This window comes from Filicampus tigris, chromosome 14 (assembly GCF_054856515.1).
Source record: "Filicampus tigris isolate MCC_2025a chromosome 14, RoL_Ftig_1.0, whole genome shotgun sequence".
Taxonomy (NCBI): domain Eukaryota; kingdom Metazoa; phylum Chordata; class Actinopteri; order Syngnathiformes; family Syngnathidae; genus Filicampus; species Filicampus tigris.
The window spans coordinates 1513851-1534009 of record NC_141230.1 but is presented as its reverse complement, the minus strand read 5'-3'; the positions used below and the strand labels follow the sequence as shown (position 1 = coordinate 1534009).

General features: G+C 42.8%; 2 protein-coding genes across 3 annotated transcripts in view; one reads left to right on the top strand and one right to left on the bottom strand.

Moving 5' to 3' along the window:
* Positions 1 to 4938: 4938 nt before the first annotated feature.
* ifngr2 (interferon gamma receptor 2) overlaps positions 4939 to 20159 on the top strand; it is a 66762-nt gene continuing 51541 nt past the window's right edge. For both annotated transcript variants that reach the window (XM_086052277.1, XM_086052275.1), the window contains exon 1: positions 4939 to 5174. In XM_086052277.1, coding sequence (XP_085908403.1) covers positions 5135 to 5174 — 40 coding nt within the window. In that variant the 5' untranslated portion in view covers positions 4939 to 5134. The remainder of the gene's footprint in view (positions 5175 to 20159) is intronic.
* Positions 6779 to 7933, bottom strand: LOC147136043 (uncharacterized). Its single transcript, XM_086052102.1, has 2 exons — positions 7141 to 7933; positions 6779 to 6897 (listed from the first exon to the last, which is right to left on the bottom strand). Exons 1-2 carry the CDS (start codon positions 7931 to 7933, stop codon positions 6779 to 6781), a joined length of 912 nt encoding a protein of 303 aa, XP_085908228.1.

The following is a 20159-nucleotide window of genomic DNA, read 5'->3' as shown; positions in this document are numbered from 1 at the left end:
GCGCCTTGGCCACCTGGGGGTGGTGTAAGACAGACATACAGATAAACAGTACTGTACTGGAGGCTCAGTTATTTTATTGGCTTTGGAATAATAATAATAGTAGTAAGAAGAAGAAGAAGAAGAAGAAGGAGAAGAAGACATTTACATCAATCAATAACAAAGACAAAATTAGTCAAGGTGAGTAGGCGATAATGAACATATATTTTAAGTTTGGATTTGAAGGTAATGAGGACGTCTCCCTGGTGAGGTCGCCTGGCTGGCCTAGCTAGTAACACCTTGGGATCCCTCCAGAAGAGTTGGAAGACATGGTTGGAGAGAGGGAAGTCTGGCCTTCCCTGCTGAAGCTGCTGCTTCCATGACCAACCCCAGATAAGTAGTAGATAATAGATGGATGGATGGATGGCTGGATGGATGGATGGATGGATGGATGGATGGATGGATGGATGGATGGATAAGAGAGTCTGAGTTGCGGAGGTCAGGTGGCAGAGAGTTCCAGGGAGGCTTTAAATTCTGCTCCCCATGGTGCTGAGATGAGTAAAAGGAGCAGTCAGGTGGATAGTGCAGGCTGGAATGGCAATATTGTAATATGATGGGAAGATTAGGTTTGGGTAATGAGGCAGGCAGCAGAGTTGGAGACCAGTTGGAGCTTATGGAGGTACTTGTGAAAGAGACCAAACAGGAGAGAGTTACAATTGTCAGTACGGTAGATAACAGACAGATTAGCAGTAGAATGAAGGGCGGAGGTGATTGAGGTTGTGTAGGTGGAAGTAAGCAGACCTGGCAATGCTACTGATATGTGAATGGGATGAGTATGTGGTGTCGAGGTTGAGACCCAGACTCTTAACCTCAAGTGAAGGGGAGACAAAGGAGTGACCAATGTTCCCTCTAATTTTCCATGCATCTGAGCACAAGCTACCTGAGTATCCCTTGGATCATGGTGAGCATCATCAGACATGTACAACGCGGCCAAACCAGTATCACACATGTCTAAAACTTGAGATCATACTGTAAGTTACATGATGCACAGAGCATATTTCATAGACCCACTTGGTCCCGGCCCGCCCCTCGCCGGGACAGCCAATCGGCGTCGAGAACGTAATATTTATGTCACACGCAGATACCGCACGAGCAGACACGCCAGCAAACAAAGAAAAATATCAAAGAAAAAACAACTTACACACACACGCATAGCGTTGTCATGGGTGAAAAGCTTTCAAATTTCCCACGGTCAAACGCCAGTGCTCCTTCTTCTTTGTCTTGTTCTTCTTCTCAGATCACTGTTCACCGACCAAGTCCCTAGCCTTGGAGTGATAGTAGACTCAGATCTGACTTTCATCAGCCACATCAAATCTGTCACCAAATCAGCTTTTTACCATTTGAAAAACATCAGCAGATTTAAAAGTTTTCTCTCCCAGAAAAAACAGGAGAAACTCATCCATGCGTTCATGTCTAGTAGACCAGATTACTGTAATGGTCTTTTAACAGAACTTTCCAAAAAGAGCATTAAACAGCTGCTGCTCACACACGCCTGAGTTGTGTGTGGGCAGCGTGGGATCGATTCCCGCTCAGGGATGGTGTCTGTGTGTGCCCTGCGACTGGCTGGCGACCAGTTCGGGGTGTAGTCTACCTTCGCCCGTTGACGGCTAGGATAGGCTCCAGCACCTCCCCGCGACCCTCTATAGGATATGCGGTTTGGAAGATGACACAGCTGCTGCTCATCCAGAAAGCTGCTGCTAGAGTTTTAACCAGGACTAAGAGATCTGAACACATTACACCAGTTTTAAAGTCTCTACATTGGCTTCCTGTCACTTACAGAATAGTATTTAAAACTCTACTGAATGTTTACAGGTGGTCGACTGGTTAGCACGTCCGCCTCACAGTTCAGAGGTCGTGGGTTCAATCCCGGCTCCGGCCACCCTGTGTGGAGTTTGCATGTTCTCCCCGTGCCTGCGTGGGTTTCCTCCGGGTACTCCGGTTTCCTCCCACATTCCAAAAACATGCATGGTAAGCTGATTGGACTGTCTAAATTGCCCCTAGGAGTGCGGATGTTTGTCTCTGTGTGCCCTGCGATTGGCTGGCAACCAATTCAGGGTGTCCCCCGCCTACTGCCCAAAGTCAGCTGGGATAGGCTCCAGCACGCCTGCGACCCTTGTGAGGATAAGCGGTATGGATAATGAATGAATGAATGAATGATTGTTTACAGAGCGGTTTAGGCCAAGAATACATCTTTGTAAAGTGCTTTGTTACAGCTGTTATGAAATGTGCTGTATAAATAAAATTGTATTGTATTATATTCTATTCTTTAGTTTTCACGGTGTTCATTGACTGTATCTTAACTGAAATGAAGAATAAAAATACAAAACATCAGTACGAAGCATGGCTGATTGCCCAGGAAATAGCTACAGAGGCAGCATTTAGCTGTTATGCTGCAAAAAAAGTGGAACAAACTGCCAGTGGAGGTTCAACTTTCACCAAATGTAGACAGTTTTATTTCTCTTTCTGGAATGCTTTTGATGTTTTATGTAAAGTACTTGGAATTGTCTTGCGCATTAAATGTGCTACACAAATAAACTTGCCTTGCCTTGCCTTCTCCTTTCTTTTCTTCTCCCCTCCGTGCAGACCGAACGTGTGCAGTGCACAGCATTCCCGCTGCGGCTCCCACTGCAGGTGTAACATATGATTTAGTTGCCAATTGATATTTTCATTTTTGTATATTAATTTGCGGATTGCATAAAGACAGCAATGGATATTGTGCTACCTGCTACAATAAAGGGACCTAGATGACTAGATTACTTTTTAAAAACTGCAAAACCACACTTTCCCTCTCCACCAATGAAACACCCATCCCCAACATCCCCCTCAAAGATAAACCCCCAACACTCAACCCACCGAACACACCAGCCATCACCTCCCTTTCCGCCGCACATAGAGGACAATGAAGCAACACATGCTCCACCGACTCCCTCACACCACACACCAACCATCATTATGCTTTCCCAATAAATAAAGCCCACTTGCCAGGCCACAGTGACCCAGTCGAAGATGGGACAAAATTATTTCATCCCTCCTTGCAAAGCTTAATGGAAAAGTACCCCCCACCAACGGATGAATGCAAAAAGATTGCTTCCCTCTACCCTCAGTGCTCCATAATTATTGCCATTCTAGAAGTACAATTTCCCTAATTTTGGTATGACATTCCATTAAACCCAAGGGCACTCTGAGCTACACACATGGATGGGTCACACTAGATTTAGCAATAGCAGAGCTGGGCAGCGACCCTCCGTCACCAGTTTCTGTCCTGTAAATTCAATCGACCCACGTGGCCCCAGTCGGTCGGAGTCAGCCAACCGGCGTCGAGAACGGACTTTACCGATACCGCATCACATGCAGGTGCTGCACTTCTGACACGCGGCCGAGTAAGGAAACAAAAAAATTAAAGAGTGTGGTGTATGTTGCGGTCCTACAGACGCAATGACGTGTCCCATAGTCTTTTTATTTCACCGATGACAACGCTGTGCGTTTGTGTGTGTCAGTTGTTTTTGTTAGATATTTTTTCTTTGTTTGGCGGCGTGTCTGCTCGTGTGATGTAAAGATTATGTAATCGGCGCCGATTGTCTGTTGCCGGCAAAGGACGGGCCGAGACCACGTGGGTCGATTGAATATGCAGGACGGAAACTGGGGATGGAGGGTCGCTGCCCACCTCTGAGCAATAGTATCCACCACTTCATTGCCCAAAATACCCACATGAGCTGGCACCCACAACAACCCCACCCTACAATCAACCACCTCAGTCACGTGATCACAGGGGCTTCTGTTTCCCATTGGCCAGGCCAAGGCTTGCAGTTTCAGGGTCCTTAAAAGCATTACATTTAGTCCGGTTGGACATAAAGACTCCCATGCCCGCAGTGAGTGAGACTTCCATGCGTTGAGTCTTTCGTTTGGTTTCAAATATGGCTCAGCAGGGGTGGGGTTACCAGTGAAAGTGGTATTTTGCCACTTGCTGTTGACTGAAAATGACATCACAGTTGCTCAGGGCTCGGATAACGACCAATCATGGCTCATCTTCAGAAAACAGGTGATCTGCTTTTGGTCGTTATCTGCACCCTGAGCAACTGTGATGTCATTTTCAGTTGAAAGAATTGACAAAATGGCCTCCCCCTGAGATGGCTAAAACCGGGTGGGTTGTGGTGCTCAACTCATATTCCACAAATGCAATATTAATCAGCATGCCATGTTTGGACTAGTGAAGGCGCATAGACCATAATATTGCAAAGATTTTGGGGGGGTTGATTTCCACTTTAATTAAATTCATGAGGTGTTTGGGTTAGAAAAAAAAAATAGCACCAAACATCATCTGAGAACCACACCAACATTTTTATGGGCACCCCTCCTTAGAGTTGCCCAGGTAGAATTTTACTGTCTGCTTGAAGAAATATTTTTTTTAAAAATACAGTACTTATTAAATCAGGGGTCCCTAACTACCGGGCTGCATGCCACTTTGGACCCGGCCGCGGCGGGCTGCACAAAGGAAAGTAAAAACGTACATTACTTCCGGGTTATTTAGTTTCCAAGGCACAAAAATATTTTAATTTGACTCTTAACGCATGTCAAGCTGTTTCCGTCGTGTAACACTAATATTAAATGCACATGCTTGCAAAAGAGTAAAACTTTGGAATTCACTCCCGCCCACCCCAGCAATCTCTGTCACTGTAGTCACCAGATAATATAAAAGAAATAAGTGTGCTACCGTTTACAATTACGGATATAGAAAAGTTCGATATTTTAGCAATATTTGACTCAAGAAAAAAAAGACACAGGGATCATTTAGAAAGGGCAGAAATGATCAGTTGCAGCCTCATCCGCACTCCATATCTGAAGGTGGCGGTAGTGCACACTAACAGGTGTTTGAAGGTGGTGAGAGAGAGAGAGAGAGAGAGAGAGAGACAGGCAGAGAGAGAGAGAGAGAGAGAGAGAGAGAGAGGATAAATTACTAATACAATTATTTACTACAAAACTCTTGTTAGGACGAGCTGTTCGAGCTTCAGATATCTTACAAATTCAAGCTAGAACCTAATGATTAAGATAGTTTGACATATTTGATAACCTTTCGTTGGCATGAAATGACGCTGTCACAATGGCTTTCCATCTAATATGCTTTCATTTCGTCACTCAAGGTAAGTAAGTGCTAAGACTTTTATCAAATGCTATTTTCTTGAACTACACTTAATGACATTTTTTGTACGCGTCGTTATTTATTTAACTCGTACTCACTCCGCTCAACGTTATTCGGGTTAGAGCAGCTGGGTGTATTTCGGAATTATATTGAGTATTGCATGCTTTCTGTCACATTCAGATGCTCCTATCACCAGTGGCCCAAGAACTAAATGAACCAAAACGTCAAACTTGTTGATAACAGTAAAGCTTAAGTAGCCAGCTAATTAACTGCCCGATGGCAACATTAAACACACACACACACACACACCCACACACACACACACACACGCACACACACACACACACACTAATACAGTACATGATTTTTGCCAGGAAAAATATTGTACACACATTTTAGGAAGTACAAACCATCTAATTTTCTTAGTTCTTCATAAAAGCAAACAAACCTTTGTGTTTTGAAACCAATTAAGCCAGGTATTCATTGACATCAATTGTCAATAAAAATCAATATTTTTGGGCTAAATGGTCCTCATGGGTCAAAAAAGGTAATAGTGACCCTTACGAAAAAGTAGTATATAAGTATACTTTAAAAAGTATACTTCAGTATAAGTATATGTGTACTCTGAACTATGTACTTGTAGCGTACTACAAAATATACTAATTTAATACTTTTTTATTCTAATTTGGAACAAATTAAGTTTTTAGAAGTATACTATAAGTACTCATTCAATATACTACTAGTATACAAGTCGTATACCGTCCTACAAAGTGTTAGGTTTAAGGTCTAAATCACGATACTTACCCTAATTATCTGACTCCAAATTATTTACTATGTATTTATTATTTGAACCGACATTAACCTTAGCTTCACCTTACCTAACAATTATGCGTGCTCGTTCCGTAAGAGAGAAGACCAGAAAGCCAATCAGCCAAATCACCGAGATTTTATTCCTAACAGCAAAAGCTAATACAGTATCGGGGGCTCGCTTCCCTCTCAATACAGATCTGTGCGCTCCTGTGGCCATCAGAGAGCGACACCACACCGAGTTGCCCCGAACAGTTATAGAAAACAATATGCAAATTAAACACACCAAAAACACTAGCCACTATCATTTCATTAGTTACAGGGTATCTGCAATATATTTCTTCGGATGCTGATTGGTTCTCTTTTCCCCGCCGTCTCAGATGACACCTTTTCTTGTGCACATGACTCGCTGGGTTGTAGCTCCTAAAAACACCAAGTTATCTGCATTCCAAGAGGCCGGGGCCTTCAGAGAAACTGTGGCCCCCGCCTTTGTCTCCCTGTTTTTGACTGGCGGCACCTGGTACCATCAAACCGCCCATATATTGTGTTCCTCTGATACATCCGCTCCCCTGATACTGCAACCTTGAAACAGCTCTTCTTCTACTCATTTGTAATACAACTTTGAATCATTAATAAATGGTTAACATACATTTATATATCTTCACAAACTAATAATAAAAGCCTTCACTAGCCATACATGTATATGTCTTCACACACTAATAATAAAACCCTTCACTCCCTCTCATGGCCTCATTTATGAGGCCATACCACATATTAATGTCTGTGTGCTGGATGTACTTACACCGCCGCCTCTAAAGTGATGTCATAGGAGGGCCCCACGCTTGCATCCGCCTGTTGTACCAAGACATACTGTCCACCCGGAGGCAAGGGACCCACAGTTTTCTCGATCAACCTTACTGTGAGAGATCTAATACATGGAATGCAACAACAACCGCAAAATACCATAATAGCTGCAAAAATAGCAACAGCAAGCCAAATGGAAGCAATCAACCCTTTCCAGCTACCAAACATTTTCATCCAAGTATCCCAAATACTATTGTCCACACCTGAATGATCTTTCATCTTTTTATTGAGTGTCTGTAGTCCAAGCGCTCTAGTCAGTCGTCCTCCTGGGGCAGTATTATTGGGTATAAATGTACAGCAGATGTCGCCAAACATCCCACACACACCTTGTTTTTCTGCTAATATCATATCAAGGGCCATGCGATTTTGGAACGCCATAAGTGACGTGGCAGCCAATTGCTCATGCACTGCAGCCAATGATTCGTGCGTGTAGTTACCCAAACGCTGTACATTATAATGAACATAATTAATTCGGTCAACATTTTTATTGGGAGTGATCCACACCAACACACTTTCGAATCCTGCTGACACCTGATTTACCAGTTTGTACTCGTCTGGAACCCCTCTTGGGACTCCTATTGCGTCAATGTAGGTCGGGTCATTGTTGTCCATCCACTCTGGGGATGCACGCCTATGTCTAGTGAATAAGTCCTTCATTGGTCCGTCCCAGGGATCGTCAATAGTCTGAAAATCAACAGGCATGACTGCCACAGGCATTATTAAGGACACTAAAGCACACACCCCTGTGGCATTCTTGGGAAGTCCATCATACAGTTTGTTCGTTCCACACCACAACCACACATCAGCACGAGGCAACGGAGAGCCCATCGTGAGATTTAAATGTGTCTGACACCAGGTAGAATTAATTTGCCCCTCTGGTTCACCCTTTCCTTGTAATTTTAGACACGTAAAATCTTGCTTCGCCACATGCTTATCAAACACTGGCTTATGTTTATCAGTCGTTGTCATTGGATAGACTATATCATATTGTGTGCAATTACCAGTTAACCTAGATTGTGTGAGTAGCGGAACAACACATGTCTGATCAATTTCAGCCGGCACAATTTTAAGTAATACCTGTGCTCCCATGCATACCAGGCAATCCCTATTGGTAGTGTTCGCGGCTTGTTCCACCATTAACAGCCAATTGCTTGCAATTGCAGTGACACCAGTCGTTACTTTAAACCAATCATCTACCGTTTTAACTACTTCAACTATTATTCCCTTACCTTTCGTATAAGTGCTCAATTTTGGACCCTCTGATGGCAACATTGTTTGATTTTCACAAATTATTATAGGAAAATGTGGCTCTGGTCCAGACGAATATGCCCACAATAAAAAGGCCCAACAGGACTTATTGACTATAGTTAGGTCCTGATTGGGTGGGGTAATTGGATGATTACCCATAGCTACCACTAAATTCAATGTTTCCCCATTTTACTTTAACGTCACCTTATTACGGTAGTACTTCGCCACTTGACTGTTACCTGGTGTCCAATAATCTCCCACCTGTGTTGTATTTAATGTTGCCCAACTTAGATCAATCATATGTCCTGTCAAATACCACCAACAACCTAAATATTGGCGTCCCGTTACTGCTGATCGACTTTGAAACCCCTTCAATGTTGCTATAGGAATTTGCAGATGCGTGGTAGTATTAGGGCCCACAGTAACTCTAATAGTTATTATATGCCCATTTCACTATCCATGGTGTGAAATTTTGAATTCCCCTCTTTTGTCGCTTTGGAAACGGACAATTGTAGTCATATGGTTGAAATTTCCCGACTTTATCCTGTAAACCTGTGTCTGACTGTATCCAATTAAGTGTATCCACATCCTCTCTCACTTGGTTACCTTGTTGGACTTTCGTCTGGCACCATGTTCCATTACAATACCAAATCGGGCCTTCCCAATCTTCCCAAGACGTATTTTGCCAAACCCAAACTTTGTTCCCCAACGATTCTTTTGCTTGCATTTTCATCCTGTCTCGAAAACTTATTCCCTCACTTGTCATTTAGTTTTCCACGGCCAATTTCCCAAACTCATTACCCGTACAATTATCATAGAATGCCCAAATTTCTGCCCATGTTAATTTTCCTGTTCCTTCCCCTGGAGTGATCAAAAAGTTACCTTCTTTCTGGCACTGGTAAATTGTTTTCCCTTTTCTATCTGGCGGCGCCAACTGTGTGGCTTTCACATAATTCCGATAGTGACCAATTTCATTTGCAATGTCTGGTTGTGTTTTTCCCACCTTAACTCATGGATGTATCCTCCCCACTCCGCAAATGGACAATATAAATCAAGTATAATTTTTTCTGTCTGGGTCAGCTCCCACTTGGAGCCCTTCCCTGGCCTGTACACCGTTTGTCCTTTGCAGGTGTACGTCAGATAGACTTCTGGGTTGCATAGTCAGGATAGTCCTGGTCAACGCTGTCCTCCGTCACTCGTAGCCCGTCAGTCCCCTCCGTGTCGATCATCATCAAAAGCCATACAAAAACAAAAGCAACACACACTATTACTCCTACATATACTGGATTTTGCACCTTGACATTGTTCGAACGCCAGAGTGAGTGCCAGTACTTCTGCCGCTTGGGCAGATGGACGTTCTGTTATTTTTTGCGTCACGAGTGGCTGGAAAGAACCATCTCGCCATTCGACTGCAGCTGCTGCCGCGTGGAGGGAACCACTCTTATCGCGCCAGCAGCAACCGTCTGTGAATACAACTTGCCCTAGGCCAAGCGGTTCGGCATAAAGATCGGGTCTCACTTTGATCTGGTTCTGTATTTTTAACGCACATTCATGTGGGCCAACCAAAAATTGGTCTGCCATATTGATACCATTGTGAACAAAATTGATGTTTGGTGCTGTTAAAATTTTCATCAGTCTGGTTTGACGCAATGTGTCAATACAAATGATCCTGAAGCCACAAAGGCTGACACAGAGTGGTCCGTGAGGACATACAGTGGATGTCCCATGACCAAATGTGCAGTCTTCTGTAAAATTTTACTTAAGCCTGCTGCGTAACGAACGCATTCTGGGTGTCTTTGCTCAAAAGTATCCAATGGGACGCTACAGTACATTAAGACTGCTCTCCCACCTTGCGCTTTTTGGTAAAGTATACCATTCGCTGTTTGGCGTGTGATTGACACATCTAGGTGGAATGGCTTGACATAATTTGGGGTCGCCAAAGCAGCCGCTGAGGCGAGTTCTTGAATCAAAGTCACAAAAAGCTGTGTAGCTTCTACAGTCCACTCTAAGTGTGCTTTGAGGTTTCATGGCCCTTTTACTTTGACAAGGTCACGAAGGACACTTGTTTTGTCCATAAAACATGGGATATAATTTCTGCTGTATCCACATAAGCCCAGAAATGACAACATTTCCTGGACTTTGGTTGGGCGTTTGTGATGAAGGATGGAATTCCTGTGATCTGGTGACATTGCAAGGCCAATGGGGGACACGACTCTTCCTAAAAATGTAACCCTTTGTCTGCAACATTGCAACTTTTTCTTTGACACCTTGAAACCCAACTCATGCAGTTTGGTCAACAGCCTCTTAGTAGCTTCCAAACATGCTTCCTGGCTGGCTGCTGCAATCAATAAATCGTCCACATATTGCAACAAAATGGAGCCTTCTGGAATCTCGCATGGTCCCAGAAGCTCTTTCAAAACTTGGTTGAAAATGCCAGGGGAGTTCTTGAACCCTTGTGGCAATCTGGTGTATTGCAACTTACACCCTTTGTAAGAAAATGCAAACACATGACGAATGTTGGGATCCAATGGCACACAAAAATACGCATTGGCCAAATCAATCACTGTGAACCACTTGTACATGGGACTTAAACTTGGGAGAATCCTGTGAGGATCTGGTACTGGTAACACTGGGGTCAATGTGACATCGTTGACTGGCCTCAAATCATGAGCCATTCGATATGTCTTTTTGTCAGCCTTTTGAACGGGTCTCAATGGGGTGTTCCACTGTGAAATTGATTCTACCAAAACACCTGCATCCCACAAGCTACACAAAGTTTCTTCCATGCCTTCGTCTGCCTCTCTAGGCCATCTATACTGGGGCCTTCAGACAATTTGATTTTCATCAATTTGCAACTGAATGGGGGCAACAGTATGACACTCTCCAACATCAAAAGGGCCTTTGGACCACAATTCTTCTGGTAAACATTTTAGCATCTCATCAGCTTCGTGATCTGTAAACTCTCTGCCATGTGTCCTTGACAGCAACAACATTTCCAAATTCCCTTCATCTTTCATTGGTTGCATAATTTTGTATGCTTTGTTTGATGGTGACCAAAACAAATGTGGGATGTGAGTCTCACGCCAATCTGTACTTTGAAGCAATCGTTTCACCATGGGGCCCAACTGGCGGGGTTCATGTTCAGGTGCCACTGACAATGAAACATGAGGAGCGCCCTCCGACGTCATTTTAAACCATGCCATTTGCTCAGGGGCCAAATCAACAGCTGCTGCTACGCCTCCCTTACCAATCAAAATACAAGAGGCCAACGTCCAAATTTTTCCCTCAATTTCTTCAAATGAATCTCTATTGACATCATTATGCTCCCTGTCATAGTACAGTGTACAATGCAGGGGATCCACTGGCGGGTGATATGGGGCTATGGAAGAAATCCACGGTTTCCACATGAGGAAAGTAGAAAAGACACCACCGCCAAATGTAGTCTCTGGATTCAAATGGACCCAATATATGGTTGCAGTGTTGTTTTCCGCTGGAAGCGGGGCCATTAGCCATTGGCCATGAGTTCGCAGCGCCTGTTGACACTGAATGGTCTCCCCGTCCGGAAACGTGACTGTAAGTCCTTTTGGTCCACACATAATTTGTACTTTGACTGCCATCAACATGTCTCTCCCCATTAAATTAATGGGGGTTCCTGTGGAGTGAATGTATTCATGCCATAAATGCTGTCCAGTTTTGTTGATTCGTGTCTCAAGAGGTTTTGTGAAAGGCAGAGTCTGTGGTTGTCCCGAGAAGCCGACCAGCGTTGTACTGCGAGGGGACGATGCTGCTTTAGGCAGTGGCAAATTTAATGGAAGAGTATGTTGCGCCCGTGTCCACTAGCATCTCGACGGGTTGATTTGCCACTGTTAGTTGAAGCATGGGCTCTGCCTGGCCACTGCTTCCCGAGCTTCCCAGGCCTCCCTATTCGTATTGTCCATCCCACTGATCAATACTTTGATAGTATTGACCTCCCTGTGGTTGGGCCCCTGGTTGCTGGGGCACCTGCCATGGACGGCTCCCTCCAGGTTGGACAGGACCGCTGGGTGGGATGGGTCGTGGGGGCAAATGTGTCCCTCTTCCGCGGGAGGCAAAATGGGACCCGCCGTTGGGGTTGTTAGGTCACTCCCTGGTCCAGTGGTTTGGATCCCCACACAAAAAGCATGTCCCCAGCTGGTAGAATCCTCATTGCTGTGGCAGGGTATTCCCTCCCCTTCCCCTGTATCCACCACGGAACTGACCACGCCCCCTACCAGCCGCCACTGGAGTTTGAAACATCTGCACTTCCTTTTTCTTACTCTTTTCAGCTTTGGCCTTACCATGCATTTTAGCTAGCTGCATTTTGAGCAGCTGCTTGGCTAGATTATTTTCTTCACTTTCAGTTTTAGCTTGTTCCTCAGAAAATGCATGGCAATGATGCATCAAATGGCGCTTAAACCTTTGTTCTGGACACACCAAAATATCTGGATCACTCATCAGTGTCTTTTTGACCTCTGAAGGTAATCCATCTATAATAGCTGTGCGGAAGAGTGTTTCTACTTCCGCCGACAAACCAGGGTGTTTCCCTGTAGACTCAATCCAATTCTCCACACATGTCAAATAATGCTGTGCGGGAGACATCTTGCGGTCATATGGAAACATTGCAGGTGCCAAGTCAGTTGGCTGAGGAAAAGTCAACTTGATTTGTTGGAAAAGCTGAGCTGCCACATGGGGAAGCGATGTGTCCCCACCCAAATGAGAGGTACCAGCTGCCTCCTCCAGAGCCCCAATCTGGACCAATGAACAAGCACCAGCCAACATTTGACGAATATCACCCAGAGCGCAGCTTTGTCCACTCATGAGTGCCAAAAATGTAGACAACCATGCCTTTCCTCCTTTGTGGAGTGGGGGCATTTTTTCCATCATTGCCGTTAAATCACGTAACACCACAGGCTCATAATGAACACCCCTTGCCGTAGTTACCATAGGACACATGACCTCACCCTTTTCTTTTTGTACCATCTGATGCTTTTTCCCTCTTAAATCATAGCCATACACAGCCACCCTGTCATCATCTTTCCCTGTTTCTCTTCTCACTTCTATTGACTTCCTTCAACAAATGTCTCTGCTGCGCTATCTGTGTATCTTCCTCATTCTCACTATCTTCGTCTTCTTGTCTCAGCTTGTCCTTTCTTCTGGCCGCTGAGTTCCCCTGACACCCCTGGCCAGTCACCAATTTCAACATTATGTTCTCTTGCTGTCTCAACGTTCCACCAACATCCTCATACTTACTCTCCCAATCATTATCTTGACTTCTCAACAATACACTTTCAGGTACCTTGTCACCTCTTTCTCGACTTCCTATTACTGAGTCATGTGTTATCTGTTTTGAGGCGGATGGCGTAGACGTAATTACTCTACTTCTTTCCGCCTCATGTCCTGCAAACACACGTCTCTTTTCTCTGTTCAGTGCCTGCTCTATCAATTGAACCACACTAGTGTCTGCCCGCTCACTCTCACCATCAATGTCCACCACCACACGGCCACCCAATGTCACCACAGGAGCCATCATTCCCGCATCGCTATATGGTGGGGGTTGAGTGTGAGTAACCTGCATGAGTGGGGCGCTTGGCTCAGACTCCAAAGAGGGGTAAATGCTTGCCGCTTTTACTTCCTCCTCCTTCGACACTGAGGCTTTAACGCCATCAGTGTTTCCTTTGTCTATGTCAGCTTTTGGTACATCTTTATTTGTCTTGACAATACAAAGTGCTGTCGCTGCGATGCCCAAATTATGGACAACTCGCCTAAGCTCCCGTTTCTCTCCAATTTGTTTTTCTATTTTAGATTTTTTACGCCACCCTGCATCTCCCTTCGATACTTCCAATTTTTCCTTTTCGTTTTTGATCTCCGTTTCCTTTTTGCGTAATTGTTTGGCCAAACGTTCCAAATCCCAGGGGGCAGAAAAACCACTAAACAATTTATCTGTCTGCAAGTTAGCAAATGCACGCCGGTATTTTATTCTTTCTCTTTTAACTTTGTTACATTCAATTCCACTCAATATTTGCGCTTCCAATTCAGCATACATTCCTTCTATTTCATCCCATTCATTCCTGTCCCTATCACTTTCAACATCACATTCATTCTTTACCCCTTTGTCACTCATTTTGGATCAATGTTAGCAATTGACTCTCTCACAGAAGGATTACGTATTCACCAATTTATTTTTGGGAGGCCTCACTTCTCCCGGAGATCTCATTACACTCCAGTTATTTAACAGTCGTCACTGTAGTTGTCCACCCTGACCTATTCAACACAGTGTATGCAAGTCCCAGACTTCACTATCATACACTTTTATCACAAAGGTTATACGTAACTCCCAGACTTCACTACCGTATAATCCTATCACAAATATTATACGTAAGTCCCAGACTTCACTACCGTATAATCTGACAAACCAACAATTGACACAACACTTCCCTCAGATTTATAAATCAGCCAATATGCAGAATTTTGAATAGACAACAGGTATTCTGCTTACCTTTTCGTTGATCTCGCGAGAAAGGAAGTGTTACACCAATGGCCAGCTGTCAGCACGTCACACAATTCAACAAAAGGTCCCAGACCTTGGAGACAGAGTCCCAGACTCCGATTGGTGTCCTGAAGTCCGCCGAAATTCTCCCTTAGGATCACGTCGGGGTCACCAGAAAATTGTTAGGTTTAAGGTCTAAATCACGATACTTACCCTAATTATCTGACTCCAAATTATTTACCATGTATTTATTATTTGAACCGACATTAACCTTAGCTTCACCTTACCTAACAATTATGCGTGCTCGTTCCGTAAGAGAGAAGACCAGAAAGCCAATCAGCAAAATCACCAAGATTTTATTCCTAACAGCAAAAGCTAATACAGTATCGGGGGCTCGGTTCCCTCTCAATACAGATCTGTGCGCTCCTGTGGCCATCAGAGAGCGACACCACACCGAGTTGCCCCGAACAGTTATAGAAAACAATATGCAAATTAAACACACCAAAAACACTAGCCACTATCATTTCATTAGTTACAGGGTATCTGCAATATATTTCTTCAGATGCTGATTGGTTCTCTTTTCCCCGCCGTCTCAGATGACACCTTTTCTTGTGCACATGACTCGCTGGGTTGTAGCTCCTGAAAACACCAAGTTATCTGCATTCCAAGAGGCCGGGGCCCCCAGAGAAACTGTGGCCCCCGCCTTTGTCTCCCTGTTTTTCACTGGCGGCACCTGGTACCATCAAACCGCCCACACATTGTGTTCCTCTGATACATCTGCTCCCCCGATCCTGCAACCTTGAAACAGCTCTACTTCTACTCATTTGTAATACAATTTTGAATCATTAATAAATGGTTAACATACATTTATATATCTTCACAAACTAATAATAAAAGCCTTCACTAGCCATACATGTATATGTCTTCACAAACTAATAATAAGACCCTTCAATAGTCCACAGTTTAGTTTACAGGTTTATACTTGAAGTGTAATATAAGTACTAGGGCTGCACGATATTGGTGAAACAATGACATTGCGATTTTTGGGAGGTTTGCGATATGTATTGCGATCTTAAAAATAGAAGAATTTTCACCAGATGACTTGAATAGATTTGTTTGGGAATAATTTGGTTAACTCACCATGACATTGTATTCATATAATATTGTTTAATCCAGACTAAGGATTGCTGTAAAAAAAAAAAAAAAGGATCACGGATGCCATGTCTCTGTAACATAATAGATTATTTAACATCGTATTTCACACTTCAATGTAAACAGCAGCAAAATATTAAAAATATTTTAAACAAAAAAATAAATAAAAGATCAGGTGCACGATTCCCTTGAGTCATTTAAAAAATAGAAGAAAATAAAAAAACTCTAAAGCAGAAGAAGAGTTATAAACATCTTTAGACTAAACTATAAATATTAAAAAATTAAAAAGCAGGTGTACTAGCGCCTGAGTTGTTTACAAAAATATAACATTAAGATAGAAAACCCTTGTGAAACTGCAGCAAAGTTGTAAACAAATTAGAACAAAAATATTAAGAATTAAAGCGCAGGTGCATTAGTCCCCTGAGTTGTTCACAAAAATATAACTTATTATATAACTTATTATATATTTTATAATATAAAATATATAATAACTAAAACTGTCTGTAAAACATTGAATCCGTGATTTTTCGGTGCTGTTTGGACTACTTATCATAAGGAGTTATGCTGGCAAAGGCGTCTGTAATTGTTTTTTGAGTAGATGAAGTTTCACCTCGGGTCCCACTTCTTAGTTTGAACTGGTCATACAGGGGCTTGTGATGGCGATTGCAGCAACAACGGTGAGACACTGTTGGCAAAGGATGTTTTTTTTGTTACGAATCTTCCTTTTTATAGTTGAAATACTTTCATATTTCAGATGTTGACTTTCTTTTGGGGACTAAATCCACTGCCGCTTCGGCCGTCGTCTCCTCCTCCATGTCGTCTCCTCCTCCTCCATGTCGTCTCAGAGCAGACAGCAGCAGCTGTGAGAGTGGAGGGGGAGGGGCTGGTGACTGATTGGCAGGAGGGAGGGGGTGAGCGAGACAGGCTCTGTACACTGTAAAAACAAAAATTCAAATTAATTGAAAATTATTAGTGAACCTAACTCAAAAATAATTTACTTGTTATGAACACTAATCTTAAATAAGTAAGTAGAATTTTGGGTTAGGGAACATGCTTAACTTAATGTACCGTAGATAGAACAAGTTATTGTCCCAGGGTCCTTTGCGGGTTCTTCCAGACATGCGCATACCTGCCCCATTTCGTACGCGCGCCTCTCTCAACTCATTGGAAATGCTACGGTGGAATTTTATGGAACCTGTAAACTGGAAGCGTATCCTTTCGTCTGAACCAGTGTCACTTGGTAAGTAAACTATTTTATGAACCGCCAAGGTGTTGTTGTTGCTCTTGATGTTGTTCTTGTGGTTTCACGTTAGTGCGTGTCACCGCCAAGGGCTTAAATGGCATAAATACATGATGTATTCAGCAATAATGGCGCCAGACTCCACAAAAGTCACTTCGTCGCATACACTGTATGGACAGGCACACAAAAGCTACCGTTAATGTTTTCTCATTATGAAAGTAATTGCGAAATTCCAATTAACCGTTGGAGTATTCATTTAACTTGATAGCTTGGCTTCTCCGAACTAAGACTGCTCAATGCTTGTCTACCCCTTTAACCACCAAAAGTCACACTATTTTGCGACGAGTACGTCGCTGAATTAAACACTGTTTTAGTTGTAAATATTTTTGCTTTTCCCTTCTAAGAGCAGCGTCGGTTACTCTGGTTGGTTTTGTGTGGGAGATGGGACAGATTGAATCTGACGCTTAAACTTGTCGGCTATTAACAGGCACCTCACATTGTCTGAGCTCGCTGATATCCTGTATTTCTTGCACAGTAGGGTGAATTGTGGAGCCTCGTCACAAATCAACCAAATGTGCCCGCAAGATCTTAGAAAGTGATCAATCAATTTCACAATCCACAAATTTTAAGTTAGAGTTACTAAAATAGATTGATAAATAAATACAATGTTAATTGAGTAAAGCAAAGTCAGAATAAATAAGTTTGTGATACTAATTAATTTAAGTTAAATTGAGTACTGCAAACTAAAAATATATGTTAACTTAACTTAATTTATTTAAGTCCTGCTTACAACGAATAAGTTGGTGAAATCTAATTTATCTAAGTTCAAGTGAATTACTTTTTTTGATGACTTTGCATATTTTTTTGGAGTAAAGTCAACGTACTATATTTTACAATGTAAGAGCACGGAGTAGCTTGCTGCTTTTATGAAGCAAAACAAAAGTTTGCGTGTTCTAAGAAAAGAAAAAGTTAAAACATCGCACGTCCTACGATGCGACTATCGCGTATGCGCACATCGTAATCGCGATGTTCAAACGACATATCGTGCAGGCCTAATAAGTACACTCATTTATATGCTAATAGTATACAAGTCATATACTTCTAGTCCACAGTTTAGTTTACCGGTTTATACTTGAAGTGTACTATAAGTACACTCGTTTATATACTACTAGTATACAAGTCATATACTTCTAGTCCAGAGTTTAGTTTACCGGTTTATGCTTGAAGTGTACTGCAAGTGCACTAATTGATATACTATTAGTATACAAGTTAGTCAGTATACTTCTAGTTAACAATTTAGTTTACAGGTTCATATTTTAAGGACACTCATTTGCACCATTATACTTGTACAGTACATTTTAGGATAGCTTACTGTGCAAATACAGTATATAACAAAAGTAAAGATGTGCATTAAAAAAAGTCATATCAAATATTTCTTTATTGAGAAAGGGTAGTTCAGGATTTCAGTTGTTTCCATTTTTTGTTTTGCATAACTAATATTACATTGTTCCTCTGATTATCATCCTCACATCTTGCATTGTGGTGTCAGGGAACTTAACCTGAGTATGTGCTGTGGGTGAGAAAAAACGTGTGAAACAAAACATTACTCAAATGTTATTTTTCAGTCACCACTCACAATTAACAAGACATGAAGTGTTTTCTATACACTTCTGAATTTAACTTAAGCGCAATAAGCAATAAATGCTACAGGGGAACTGGATAAAATGAGACACTTGAAGAAGTAGTGTACAATACATAGTATCAGAAATCATTGTGGGTCGTTTACAACTCATACAATGATCTCACCAAGTATCGGATCAAGTAGGGGTAGGTGATATGACAATATTAGATCGTTAAGGACTTTAATGTGTTCACGATCTCATAAAGCCGAAAGATCGTTTGATCGTCTACAGGGCACATTCTATACAGTTTAGCTCTATGACAGGTCAAAGCCGCTGATGCATACCCGACCAACCAATCACACCACGCACAGTGCACCGTACGTGACACTCTCCGCCTCCCTGTTTGTTTGAATAGCGGGAAGCTATAGCGGAAAGTCACCACGAAGCAGAGTTGGTCCCGAAAAGAAATTCCACATCCACAGTGTCGATTTGGTTTGGCTTTACCTCGTAGGAGAAAGCACAAACCAGTTATTTGCAAAGTTTGCACAGACTCGGTTTGGACGTCAGATGGGAACATGACAAACCTGTTTAATCACTTGCGGGGTCAGAGACAGCACCCAAAAAACTATGCCGACAGCCAAGGCAAACAGAAATCAGACACATGGTAGCCAGAGGCAGCCGCTAGCTCCAAGCTAACATAACCCATTTAACGAGAGCACTACATATGAAAAAACAAGCAAGCAGTGTAAAGAAGTAACTGAGGCAGTGACCTATTACATTGCTGAAGACATGATTCCCATTAAAACAAGGGGTTTAAGGGGCTGTCCTGTGTGTTCCAATTAAAGGGGGCTCACACCCCTCAGCCTCCCTGGTAGGGTCTCTTCTCTATTCAGGGGTGCAGGGTGAGTTGGGAGGTTGAGTCTCAGATTCATGAGCAAACGGGGTGGTTTTCGTGTTAGCTGAGGAACAGTGGGCCAGGTTTACACCCTTGGCAGGGCAGGGTTCAGCATTGGGGACATAGTCGGAAAGTGGTGGGGGCATCCCGTCAGCTACATCCATGATGGAGTCATTTTAATTGTTGGCACTAGACGTGTGTTTATTGATCACTAAGTATTCTGTCTGTCACAAGCCATAAGCATTTTAAGGCAAGCAAACCTGTATTTTAAAGATCAAGTGTGAAGTAAACTTGAAAAGCCATTTTTTTTTAGTAATACTAACAGCTAAAACAATTTCAAGCGTACCTTCGTTAGTTTTTATGATGCAATCCACCCAGATTGATAATTAGAAAATGCATACTGTATGTTGGGCAATCTCCGGTAATCTTCAGCGAGTGATGTCATTTAAAGAGAGCGAGTCTCCAGTCAGCCATTGTACTGCGTTGTTGATTGTCCCAAAAACTGCTCTTTGCCATTGCTATTGCGTTTTCGGGCAAATGCCTCGGCGCTTGTGGCGATTCATTGTTCACATTCAGGCCAACAGCTGTTTGAATGCTCAAAAGATAACAGGGCACGTAAATGGACCACTTTCATTCTCACAAAGCGAATTAAT